This window comes from Vanacampus margaritifer, chromosome 17, assembly GCF_051991255.1.
Source record: "Vanacampus margaritifer isolate UIUO_Vmar chromosome 17, RoL_Vmar_1.0, whole genome shotgun sequence".
Taxonomy (NCBI): Eukaryota; Metazoa; Chordata; class Actinopteri; order Syngnathiformes; family Syngnathidae; genus Vanacampus; species Vanacampus margaritifer.
This window is the reverse complement of record NC_135448.1, coordinates 19,800,060-19,813,129: the sequence shown is the minus strand read 5'-3', so window position 1 is coordinate 19,813,129 and position 13,070 is coordinate 19,800,060. Positions and strand designations below refer to the sequence as shown.

Sequence of the window (13,070 nt, the reverse complement as noted above, 5' to 3'; positions counted from 1 at the left end):
CCGTCGGCGCTAGTCCGCCAGCGGAGGATCAGACATGGCGCTCGTCATTCTTTTCCATGTCAGGAGTAGCGCGTTGCCATTTCCCGCCGCTGGGGGGCGCCGCCGCGGCGAGCAGGCCGAATGTGCAGCCAGGCAACCGATGACGCCGCTTGCCTCGCTTGCTTTGGATAAACGGCTCAAGGTCAAACTGGCTCACACGTGATCTTCTTTGGAAGGTATTTTCCATAAGGAACCAATATAAATAAATTAAATAATGCTTTTAAAAGATTGAACGACAAATGAAAACGGTTAGGTAGATGTATCAAATATACATACATTTATTGTGTAATGACATTTAGTATAAAAAAATAAGTACGTCTGGTGCTTTTCAAAACACTTTCCCCACCCCAGAATTGTATTCTTTTATCAATAAAAACATTGAAACGATCATTCACTGCATTCAAATGACAGGGGTTCGAGGCCCGGGGCTGAGAGACTGTGGTTTAGTACATAACAGGTTAAAGAGAAAAATACGACTTTTTCTAAACATTACTTTTGAAAGGACAAAGTCAGTTTTCCAGGGGAAATACAGTTCTATATTTTTATTTGAAAATGTTTGAATTTAGAAAAAAAAAGGGCGCAAAACTTGAGTCTTTCAGTGTCTGCCAACTTAATGCTAACACACTGATGAAACCAGCTTACATGGGCGAACGAAACTGGGGGGGGGGTTGGGGTCTCCTGAATGTGTCTTCTACTGCCTCCTGGTGGCCACGTCATATACACCTACCATAATGCATAAGCTCTTTCTTTGCTGTCTATTCAATTATTACATTTAAAAATATATATATGAATGGCAATATGACTGTACGTTATCCTTCCTTACAAAAAAAACATTCACAAATTTTTGGGTTGCCGTTTTTTGACGCGCTGGAATTAACGGCATTTCCATACATTTCATTTGTTCAAGTCGGAGTTGCCAAATTGAATTGTTTCCGTGACTGTGCTTGTATGTCAAGGCACCACTGTGCATTCCAAAAAAGAGCAGACGGTCGTCAGGATGGCGGCGGTTACGTCCGTGAGCCGTTTAGGCCAATCAAAGGCTAATAAACGCTCAGCTAGCATCTAATGAATGAAGGCGCAACGCAAGCAACCGAAATGTCCGGCAGCGCCTCCGGCGTCCACAAGGTGGAGCACTTCAGTACAAGTTACCATGGCGACATGTCAGTAATCCGCTTCGGCAGGCGGCGCCTTGGCGGGCTGCTCTGCCTCCGTCAGGTCCACGCCGCGGTTACGCCCTCCGTTGCTGGTGCCCGTCTTGGCTTAGCTAGCAAAAAAGCAAAAGACTTTTGATGACCTTCAAGGGTCGAGTTGGATAAGAAAAAGTGAGAGTTAACTGCAGTTGTTTTTAAAGTGCCCTATAAATAAAGTTCAGTAATTTTGTATTTTATGCTGGAAATTGACCATTTTCTTATTCCAAAGAAGTCAGCATTTTTTCCAAAAGGGTCTTTTTGGGGTAAGGGAAATGCAGTATTAGAAATTATATTTTTTTGTTTTGGGTTGTTCTCTTTTTTTTAAGAAAACTGCATTTTTGGGATGGGAAGTCAATATTTTTCAGGGAAATCCGTATCTTCGGTCTTCATTTTATACACAGTTCTTCTTTTCAAATAAAAGTTTATTGAGAGACTTTTTTAAGGCAAAGAGTCAGTCTTGAATAGGTTAAAATTGTTACTTTTTTAATGTTTGAATTTGGAGTGCACAAGTCAGTATTTGTACATGAAAAAGTTCTTTCTTAAAAAGGGAATAATATTATTTTTTGATTAACTTGTACTTTTAAGGAAAAGTTTATACTGTTCGGTGTTAAAAAAAACACCATAGAATATATATATATATATATATATATATATATATATATATATATATATATATATATATATATATATAATTAAGTTGGAATTCTTGTTAAGGGGGGGGGGAGTTGATTTACAAAAAACATGCAAAGACTCTAAATACTATTTAGACAAAGATGCTAAGTGAAAAACAAGTTTGAAATAAGTTCTGCAACATATATTATTATTATTTTAATAAAACAAGTCCAAACATTTGCGGACACAATTTGTCCGTGAGTTATTGTCCATGTCGTTGCGTATGTCGCAAGTTCATTTCTTTTCTTTTAAAGAATGCAATTAAAAATGAAGAAGAATGACGTTGTGGTGCCGACACTCACCGATAGCCAAAAAGATTTCGTTGACATTCATGCAGGGGTCTTGGCCAAAGTCTGCATGAAAAGTAAGCTGTCGTCTGCGTACGCCTGCGCATCCTGACAAACAAACACACAGTTAAGCATATGAAAAGTCTACACGCCCCTGCCTGTTCAAATAACATTATTCAGTGATATATAAAAAAATTAGACTAAGATAAACTATTTCAAAAATGTTTTCCACCATTAAAGTGACCTATAACTAGTACAAGTCAATTAAAAAAAAAATCAATTTCACATGCTTTTGATTACCCTAAATAAAGTCCAGCTGTTCTAGTAGGCTTTTCCTGATGTGTTTAATTTTATGTGGAAGTGTTGAAAGGAGCCGCACCCGACCTGGAAGTCGTCGGCCCTCTTGGAGGCCAAGTCGGCCTTGTTGCCCGACAAGGCCACGACGATGTGCGGGCTGGCTTGCCTCTGCAGCTCCTTCACCCAATTTCTGGCTGGCGCAAAACACTCCTGTGGACCAAATCACATTTTCGAGCCTGTCATTATTCATTGGCATGAAACGCACGAGGCACAAACGAGCGCAGCCGTCGTGCCTCGTTGGTGATGTCCTAGAACACGATCTACATTGACTCCCACAGCTCACATTAACTCCACTTTTAAATTGACAATCAACGCACCACGCGGCCGTTTTAAAATACATGTACAATAATGTCACCTTACTTGGGGATAGCAAACCGTTTTTTGGTCTTGCAATGACACTATAAAGTCAATATTTAAATTCTGAGTACATATATGTTAGCATGCTGGTTAGTTAGCATAGACAGGACATGCTTTCTGGTAAAAATACGACTACTACCAAAACAGGTGACAAAATAAAAAATATATAATAACGTGCCCCCACCCCACATTTGCGAAGCTGATAAACAACGGCGAGGCTAGCGCGACAAGCTAGCTGACTACCAAGCTGGGAAATCCAGGCCACTGTGTCGTCTTGTATGCCGCTAACCTGACAGCCAGACGACGCTCAGGAATGCCAAATGTATAGAATGTCCACACTGATTCGGTGCTCAGCTGTCAGCTTGTTCCCATTAACAAGCAGCTCCTCTTCCGCCCTAGTGCGCAACGTCACCATTCCATAACGTCACCAGCAATGACGTGGAGCGGTAGAATCCTGTTTAAAGAATTGTCGACTAAAATGTACAATGTATTTAAAAATATTTATTATAGTTTATCAACATTTATATTAATTAAGAAATATATATAAATCATTACAACAAAAACAAAACTACACAATGGAATACAGTACCTACCGTGGTGTTACCCCATCTGGCCAGAAGAGCGCTGTGGCCACTTGTTATGACTGTTGCGACAAGCGAGGAAGACACTCAGGAAGAACGGCCGGAATGTTTTTACTGGAATCTGGTCTAATTATTTTCTAACGTAAAAACATGCAACATGGAATCTTATGAACATTTTCACGTAGCAGCCTAAAAACGAAATATTTTCATCATGGACGAGGGGGAGACCCCGGAGGAGATGTTGCTAAAGCGGCATCGTAGGGATAAGAAGGACCTGCAAGGTGCATATTCCATTATCTTCTGTTTTATATCCAAGGTGTTCATTTAACTGAATTCTTCTGTTGGTGCTTGTAGGACTAAAAATGAACCGTACTTTGTTTAGCTACATGACTACAAACTGTGCACATTGATTTTACGTCACAAATCAAAATGGCGGCTTTGGCCTTGTAGTTAGATTTGTGAGGATCAAAATGTGATAAAATGAAGTTTGAATACTATAACAATCTGCCTGCTTTGTATGTTAGGCAAAGGAAACATTTGCCTTAGAAAGTTGCATTACGGAAATATTGGAAATGCCCGGATTTTCAGAATTGTCAATTGCTAAGTTGATACCTCAATGACTGTGTCAAATTAAAACTAAAAGGAGTATTATTACTTAAGGAAAGGCAGATATATATTTTTTTATTATAAAGGTTAAACCTATATATTTTAAATGGTCACTCTTCAGTCAATTGTCGTGACCCTTTTGTGTTGGCGGCTGTTTGAAAGTGCTATATAAATAAAGATGACTTATTTGACAGCCAAAATCCAGAGCATGAAAAATAGCGTTCCCAAAAATGACAAGAAGAAGCGGAAGCAGATGATGGAGGAGATCGCCAAGATGGAGGCGGAGCTGGATCAGAAACATGGCGAGGAGCTGCGGCAACTCGTGTCCACCTCGGACGCAAAGGTACAACACTAACGCAAGAAGAAGAAGTGTTTGAAGTCATTTTTCTCCACCGCGGATGTCCTCTGAAGGTGGAGGAGGCGGTGAATGGAGTGGAGGTGCTGACGGTTGAGGTGCAGCCTCGCGTCTCCAAAACCCAGAAGAGAAGAGTGAGCGCCAAATTTAAGCGTACACTTACAAGTCAAGCGTCCTTACATTGAGTTTTGCTTCCAGGACAAGAAGGCCGCCCAGGAACGTGAGCGTGAGAGCAGGATCGCCGAGGCAGAGGTGCAAAACCTGCAGGGCGAGCGCCACCTGGAGGGCGTCAAGCTGGCGGAGAAGCTGGCACTGCGAGGTCTTCAGATCAAGGAGATCTCCTCCGACGGCCACTGCATGTACCGCGCCATCCAGGATCAGCTGCTGCGGCCAGATGAGGTACGATCGCGTCAGCCGTGACGGTGGCGTGCTTGGACTGGATGTGGTTGTGTTGGATCTTAGTCCCAGTTGAGCGTGAAGGAGCTGCGGTGTCGCACGGCGGCGCACATGCGGAGCCACGTGGACGACTTCCTGCCGTTCCTCAGCAACCCCGACACGGGTGACATGTACACGGCAGGTACTTGAAAGCAAAACATGTTACGTGACTCATCAAGCACTTTCATCATCATAATTAAGTGTGGATTGTCTTGCAGAGGACTTTGAGAAATACTGTAGCGACGTGGAGCACACGGCAGCGTGGGGCGGACAGCTGGAAGTGAGTTTTAAACGCGGCAGGCTGATGAAACACTGCGGAAAAAGTCTAAAGTAGTGAATTAAAAATCAATAGTTTGCATTACATTGAGTTTTCTATTCATTTGCAGTAATATATTGATGACTAATTAGCCCATTAAAAATAAATCGCACATAAATGTTAAATATTGTAAAAAAAAAAAATAATAATCCAAATAAACAAAAACAGTTCTTAAAGAATCAATGCAAATGTCTTAAACTCAAAAGTGATAAACTATAGCACTGATTTGTTCCATACGTTCCAATTATGTACCACTAGAGGGAGCCACACTTTGAGAATCACTGTAATGTATTTATTTGTATTCTTTTATTTTAAATTTAATTTGACACTTTTAAAGTTGTTTTTCTAACCAGAAAGGCAAATTTTATTCATCTTATTTTTTTAACTGCAAATGTTTAGTATATATATTTGCATTTATTTATTTTCTATTTTGAAAGTCAAATTTATATATTAAAAAAATCTATTTTATTGTATTAAGAAAAGATTCGGAACAATTTTGGACATGGAAGCACAAAAAAATACCCTTGAGCTCAACGTGTCCATCATAGGAATGTTACCTACGTCTGAATTGTCCGAACAGCTCCAAGCGCTAAGCAAAGTCCTGCAACGTCCCATCAAAGTCATCCAGGCCGAGTCGCCGGCCATCGCCATCGGGGAGGAGTTTGCCGGCGACACCGTCACCCTGATGTGAGTTCCTCACATGAAAAAAAGAAGACAAATGTTTTGGTTCCTCTCTCATGTGTCTCGCCCGACTTTGCAGCTACATGCGTCACGCTTTCGGCCTGGGAGAGCACTACAATTCCGTGGAGCCGCTCAAGGAGCCGGCAGACAACAGCTGACAACATCAGGATGCATGACGTGATTTCTTCATGGCAACTTGAACACTTTAAAAGCATACCGATGTTGAATCAAGTATTATAATAATAAGAATAAATGTTGGCAAGTTTGAATTTTGAGTATGTTGAAAATCATTCAAATGGTGAAATGAATGTGCTGAATGACTTAAATTTCAAATAGGAACAATTTGAATCTGTTATGTTGAAAAAGGAGAATTTTTGGAAGAAAATTTGTAGCCCTAAAAACCAATAACAAAAGGGAAAATTGTGGACACCAAATATATATATAAAATATAAATACCTATCATTGCAGGCACTGGCATGCACCTGATGATGGATGTCGGCAGGGTGCACGACTTGGCAAATGGGACACACACACACACACACACACACACACACACACACTGCAGCGACTGACAGCTGGAAAAAGACAAATACAATAGTCAGAGTTAACAGAAAATGAACTCAAATCATTGTGTTATCAAGGCAACGATTTCATCTAGTATTATGTGACTATAGGAATTGAAATATGATCAAAGATGGTTTTGAAACTTTGCGTTTTACACTTTTTACACAAATGATCTGTGCAAGCAGCAGAGATATGCCAACAACAACGTTGTGGTAATTGGGAAACAAAACTCAACCAGGAAGGTTAAAAAGAAAAACAGACAGACTCACGGATAAACTACAAGAACATGGGGTGAAATCTAAAGAAATAACAATGCAACATCAATCGGAATACCCGAATTAATGAAATAAAAAATGGCTAGCATCTTGTTTTGTTGAGAATTTATTTTCAATACTGATTTTATCCACCCATGCATTTTCTTTACCGCTTATTTGTGTTAATAATAAACAAACTAGCGCCGCCCGCTGGCCTGTCATCAGGACTGCAAAAATGGTTGCTTTTCACGCCACAAAAGTCAAAGACATGGGGAAAAAAATATTTTAATTTATCTTTTATACTTTATTTTTCTTTCATGAACAGGATTGTTACCAACAATTTCATACGAGTGCGTAGTTATCAGATTTAGAATTTGGGCTGGAGATGGAGGATTCCAGATCATCTTCAGGCGCGACAGTGTCGCCATCTCCTGGTCAGTGTGAGAATTGCTGTCAGTGACAACTTCTGAGTTCCACGACCAATTAGACAAGCCGTTAGACAAGTGCTATACTGTATTGCTATACTTTTGGCTTAGAAAGCCAAATGTGAGGGGGAAGACTTGGAAAATCAAATTATTTTTATACCTTTTCTTTTTCCAGACAACTATTATTATTTTTTGTATTTCAAAATTCATAGAATGAACGGAAGGTATTTATGTTGATGTGGAACAATCCAGCGAGCTGTTTAATTCCTCCTGAAGTGTGTACACGACACGCACACTCACACTCCCCGTCCACGGTAGACGTTTGGAAACCCACAGTTGCCATGGCGACGGTCGAGCGACCACTCACTCGCCTGCTTTTCCTCGCTCGCTCAAATCGCCGTCGCCTTTCCGACAGGCGAGGAAAGGAAGCTCCCCTTCTTCTCCCTCCTCCTCATCCTCACCTTTGTTCTTTCACGTCTTCTCATTTCTCCCTCACCTTTTGTCTCCCTCCTCCTTTCTTTCTTTCTTCCTTCCTTCCTTCGTCGCGGCCAGTGAGCGGAAAGCAGACGACAGGTGAGAACTGAGGAGGACACGCAGACGTCAGCAAGCATGGAGGAGATCAGCAGGAGCTGAACAAGAGCAGCCAACAACATTCGCCCCACAGCAAGACGGCAACAAGACGGCAACAAGACGGCATGGAGGCAAAAGGCAGGAACCTGCCCTCAGGTAACATACACACTCACACATTCACATAAAACACACACACTGAAACAAACTCACAATGACTCACACATTCACACAAAACGTACTTTTGATACCTAAAAAAAAAGACATTGGAAAGAAAGAGCATTTTCCCTTCCAAATGACATGAAATCGATGGAAATTTTAAGTTCCTGATTCTAAAATGGCTACAAGAGGGCAACCCATACCAGTATCGGCTGTCGTCACGAGTACCGATACCTTGAAATGAGGCAACAGCCTGATACCGATACCGCACAACATACCTTACACACACATGAGTGAGTGATGATGATGATGATGATGATGATGTGGGGGCGTCAACGCAGAGCCGGGCTTCCTGGCGCGCCCGGTGCTGGCGTGGTGCGAGCGCGGCATCCAGGTGCTGCTGACCAGCATGGGCGCCTTCGCCGCCTTCGCCCTGATGACGGTGGCCATCGGCACCGACTACTGGCTGTACGCGCGCGCCTTCATCTGCAACAGCACCGCCAACTCGTCGGCGGCGGCGCAGGACGACAGCCCCAAAGACAAGAAGGACCCCGGCGCGCTCACGCACTCCGGACTCTGGAGGATCTGCTGCCTCGAGGGTTTTTAGCACATTTTTTAAAATTAATTACATGTTTTTTTTGTTTCTGTTTTAGGGATTATTTTTCCAGTTTTTTTTTTCTTGTTTGTTTTTTGAAACATTTTGTAATTAAAACATATCTTTAAAAAACTGCAAAAAATCGTTCTGTAAATACAAGAAATATGTCACCCCCCCAACCCCCCCCGCTATTTTAGGGAATATTTTTCAGTGTTTTTTGTTGTGATTTGTTTCTGTTTTAGGGATTATTTTTCCTATTTTTTTACTTTTTGAAATATATTGTAATTAAATTATCTCTCAATAAACAGAAAATAATTAATTCTGGAAAACAGAACCCCCCCCCCCCCAAATGATTTTCTTTTTTAAACTTCCTAAAACACAGCTTTTAAAACAAAATAAACAAAACCAAAAAAACCATCAAGAATACATTTTTATATTACAATTCATTCCAGATACTATCTCGCTAGTATTGATTTACATTCAATGGAGACGTGACGTCGTCTACAAGCGGACGCCGACGCACTCTTGGATTTCTCGTGTTGCCAAACACAACACACAAGCACAAATGCTGAAAATACAACTTGAGCGTGAAGTCGCTTTCCTGTTTGGAATCGAACTTCATTTTCAACTTGTATCGAGCTGTGCTTCTTCATTAGTTTTTGTTACTCGCCGCCGTTGCTTCTGCACACTTCTGCACTCCTTGCGCACTTTGACAATGAGAGCACCACTGCCACCTACTGTACTGGATGTGCAATCACACTTTAGTATGCCCCCCCCCCCCAAATAAATAAAATAAGTTCCCTGAGATCACGTGACCACATTTGAATGACAACCGTCAAGTATTCAAATATTCCCATCAGTCAAATGAGTCAACATTCGGTGGGGTGTGTTTTCGGCGTTACTGGACGAAACCATATGCAAATGAGCCGCATACATTTCGTGACATGCCGTCTGCGTGTGATTGACAAATTCCTACTTTGTGGCCTGTCAGGTTTGAAGCGAGGCGTGTGCTCGCAGATCAACCATTTCCCAGATGATGCCGACTACGACCAAGACGCCGCCGAGTATCTGCTGCGTGAGTGACACATCCGCAGCGCACGCACACACACAAAGAGGAGGAGGAGGAGGATGTGGAGAGGACAGAAGCGGGTGGTGGGCGGACGTCCACGCACAAATTGCAGTCGGGCAAACGAGATGTGCATGTGTTGATGCGCGCGTGTTTGGGTGTCAGGTGCGCACTGCTGGGTCTGGGGGCGGGTATATACACGCACGCACGCACGCACGCACACACACACACAAAAGTAGCTAATGGATTATTTTCAGCTGTATGAGGCAGACGTTGTTGCTGGCTGTGTCGTCCATGAACACCATTTTGTTCACAACCGCTCTTCCGTTTTCAGATGCTACAATTTGGACATATGAGATCACTTTACGTGTGGAACTATATTATATATATATATATGTGTGTGTACTTAAACCTTTTATTTTTTTTTATATATGTAAGATATCCCAATATAGCCTTTTTCCTTGAAATTGCACGATGTGAAGATCCATTTTCTATTCTTGTCATTTCTAGTCATTTCTAATCCTAAAATTACCACAAAAGGGTGATACAAGTATCAGGCGTCATCGCTGGTACCGATACCTTGAAGCAAGACCGGCTATCGTATACCCGGTTTCAATACTCGTCTGCCCCTAATCTATACGAAAGAACGCTTTGCTCACAAGTGCGTGTGCGCAGGCGTGGTTCGAGCGTCCAGCGTGTTCCCCATCCTGAGCGCCGTGCTGCTCCTGCTGGGCGGCGTGTGCGTGGCGTCCAGCGGCTTCTACAAAAGCAAAAGAAACGTCATCCTGGGAGGAGGAATTCTCTTTGTGGCCGCAGGTCAGAAGCGACAAACTCGCACACCACATTTTGGATCTCTTTCACACTTGCCAAACTCGGGCCCGATTGATTCATTGGACAAAATAATCGACCAAACTATTTTTTTGTTTTGGGGGGGACAACCCTATATTCTGCCTATATTCTTCAAAAATGCTGATTGACAGTCAATATAGGTTTCCATCCATCCCTTTTATTAACCGCTCAAGGTTCACGGGGGTGCTGGAGCCTATTCCAGCTGTCTCTGGGCAGTAGGTGGGGTACACCCTGAACTAGTTACCAGCCAATCGCAGGGAACATCAATATCTCTTATACTCTGCTGCCACCTGCTGGCTGTTTTTGTAACTACTACTATTGCTTTAAGCCACGTCTTCAGGTTAGAGGCTGCATCAAAGCCTTCTGTATGCTCTAGCATAAAAAACAAAACAAAAAAAAAACATGAATACTTTTTTGGGAGCAAATGAATTAATCGGACGGTTAATTGGTCATGGGTGTTTTTCTTTTGGTTTCTTTTCAAAAGCCGGACGACGTTGTTCGTTTTCAAGCCGCAATCTCGTCCTCAGGCCTGAGCAACATCATCGGCGTGATCGTGTACATCTCGGCGGCACTCAGCGACATTTCGCCGCGGAAGGACGAAGACAAGAAGTGGCACTACTCGTACGGCTGGTCCTTCTACTTCGGCGGCCTGTCCTTCATCCTGGCCGAGATGGTCGGCGTCCTGGCCGTCAACATCTACATCGAGAAGAACAAGGAGCTGCGCTGCCGCTCTCGCGCCGACCTCTTCAAGAGCACCACGCACGCCATGCTGCGTCTGCCCAGCTACCGCTTCCGCCGGCGCTCCCGCTCCAGCTCGCACTCCACCGAGCCGCCGCGCTCGCCGGAGACCTCGCCCATCGGCGCCAAAACCTTCAGCCTGCCGCCATCTGCGCCCCCCTTCTCCGTGGCCACCCTACCCAACCCCCATCACACCAGCGGCGGCGGCGGCGACATCTCCATCTACACCCTGTCCAGGGACGGCAAGCTGGGCAGCCTGGGCGGCGGCGCCCCCCCCCCTCTACGGCACCATGGACCGCGCCACGCTCTACCAACTGCACAATTACTTCCCCAAGGACGGCGGCAGCGGCGGTAGCGGGGGGGCCGCGGCCGGCGGTAGCGGCACGCTTCCATCGCACTCCAAGTCCAACCTGGCGACCGCCGCCCAGAACGCCGCCCCGCTGAATAGCGCCGCCTCTGCCGCCGCCCCCGCCGGCGCCACGCAGTCCGGTGCCACCATGGAGCGGGACCGGGCCAACATGGGGACGCTGGACCGACTGACGGCGAAGAGGGACCGCGACAGTAACTCCGATACGCTCAACAGGAAGACCACGCCCGTCTAAAAGACGATTGGTGGAGAAGGAAGAAGGCGGGGTTTAAGTCCAACCATGAGCCAATTACAGATGGAGGAGGGCTACAAATCCAAGATTGATCTGTCCTGACATTTTGGACACACAAAAGCCATATGTACTTCAAACATACCACACACACATAACACATAACACACACACACACACACACACACACTCTGAGCGCAAGATGACCGAGTTTGTCATTCTTGAAAGCTGTGAAATAAGAGACCAATCCATTTGCGCGCGCACACTCCTGCCTGCCTTCTGCTCTTCTTTTTTTTTTCCCTCTCAGGAACACGACGACATCCTGCGTAAGACGACGCAACGGTGATGTCATCACGTGGCCGAGAGCAGACGGTCACACGTTGATGACATCACACGTGAATGCGAATTTATCGGAGGCTGTCGATGGATGGACCGATTTAGTGACCAATCAATTGATGGTCGGGCCTGTTTTTGGCCTTTGTTGTTGTTTTCAGCTTTCAAGTGTCAACTTGCGCATTTCAGCCTCAAAGGAGACAAAATGGAGAAAGTGAAATGTTAATTAAGCACACCGTGCCAACGCAGAAGAATATTGATCACAATAGTTATCACATTTATCAAACCTTTCGACTGGTTTTTTGATACGCACATTAAGGGACTTGAATTTTTTCCACACTTTGCCATACTTTAGTTGATGTTTTGTGTGTGTGACAGTTTGCTTATTTCAAGACTGTTTGTTGTACTTTGTGGTCTCAGTGGAGTCACGTGCACAAGTGAGGTTATTTTTATTATTTTTTACAAATGAGCTCAAGTGCATATGATGAATATTTGATTCTGCTTTTGTTGTTGTTTTCCATCAACATTTCCTGGCTAGCATTTGAACAATGATAATAACGTGTATTCAATCTATTTTTTAATGTTCTAACTAGCGTGTTAGTGTAAGAACATAAGAGAGTTTTTGGTGATTTCCCGGTGATTGATGTAAACAGTAAATATATATTCTTAATGTACGTTAGTGCTGAGAAGGGGAGCTCGGAGTTTGTGTTGTGGGTGCAAAATTGAGCAGGTATCGAGTCAATCTGATTCAGTTAAAAAATGAAACGAAATAAAAAATAGCCATAATCATAAGCTCCTTTTGTCAAAAGGATGAAGGAAGCAATACAACTACAATTTACTGCTCAGATACTTACAATTAAAGGCATGTACGTACATCTATCAAAGTTGATATTCAATAAAGTTGTTTATGAAAATCATGTCGTCATGAACATTGCATGCCTGCAGGGGGCAGCACGGAGCAGGATGCTTCTTTTTTGCTAACTTCAATTGCAGGAAGTTGCATTGAGAGGTAAGGCTACCATCAGTAGGTCGCTAAGCTAAGGCTAAT

General features: G+C 43.6%; 2 protein-coding genes and 1 pseudogene across 3 annotated transcripts; 2 read left to right on the top strand and 1 right to left on the bottom strand.

The window, feature by feature from the left end:
- Positions 1 to 293: 293 nt before the first annotated feature.
- On the bottom strand, positions 294 to 3,317 carry LOC144037588 (uncharacterized). Its single transcript, XM_077549164.1, has 5 exons — positions 3,240 to 3,317; positions 3,087 to 3,191; positions 2,568 to 2,695; positions 2,204 to 2,296; positions 294 to 1,303 (listed from the first exon to the last, which is right to left on the bottom strand). Exons 1-5 carry the CDS (start codon positions 3,315 to 3,317, stop codon positions 1,300 to 1,302), a joined length of 408 nt encoding a protein of 135 aa, XP_077405290.1. The 3' UTR covers positions 294 to 1,299.
- A 212-nt stretch (positions 3,318 to 3,529) lies between these two features.
- On the top strand, positions 3,530 to 6,145 carry otud6b (OTU deubiquitinase 6B). The gene is made up of 8 exons (XM_077548684.1): positions 3,530 to 3,764; positions 4,284 to 4,432; positions 4,501 to 4,578; positions 4,643 to 4,843; positions 4,907 to 5,021; positions 5,098 to 5,159; positions 5,776 to 5,882; positions 5,956 to 6,145. Exons 1-8 carry the CDS (start codon positions 3,695 to 3,697, stop codon positions 6,032 to 6,034), a joined length of 861 nt encoding a protein of 286 aa, XP_077404810.1. The 5' UTR covers positions 3,530 to 3,694; the 3' UTR covers positions 6,035 to 6,145.
- A 1,559-nt stretch (positions 6,146 to 7,704) lies between these two features.
- LOC144037845 (voltage-dependent calcium channel gamma-4 subunit-like) lies at positions 7,705 to 12,946 on the top strand (annotated as a pseudogene). The gene is made up of 5 exons (XR_013289076.1): positions 7,705 to 7,845; positions 8,187 to 8,444; positions 9,432 to 9,515; positions 10,182 to 10,322; positions 10,883 to 12,946. The product of XR_013289076.1 is annotated as a voltage-dependent calcium channel gamma-4 subunit-like (transcript).
- The last annotated feature ends 124 nt before the right edge of the window (positions 12,947 to 13,070 follow it).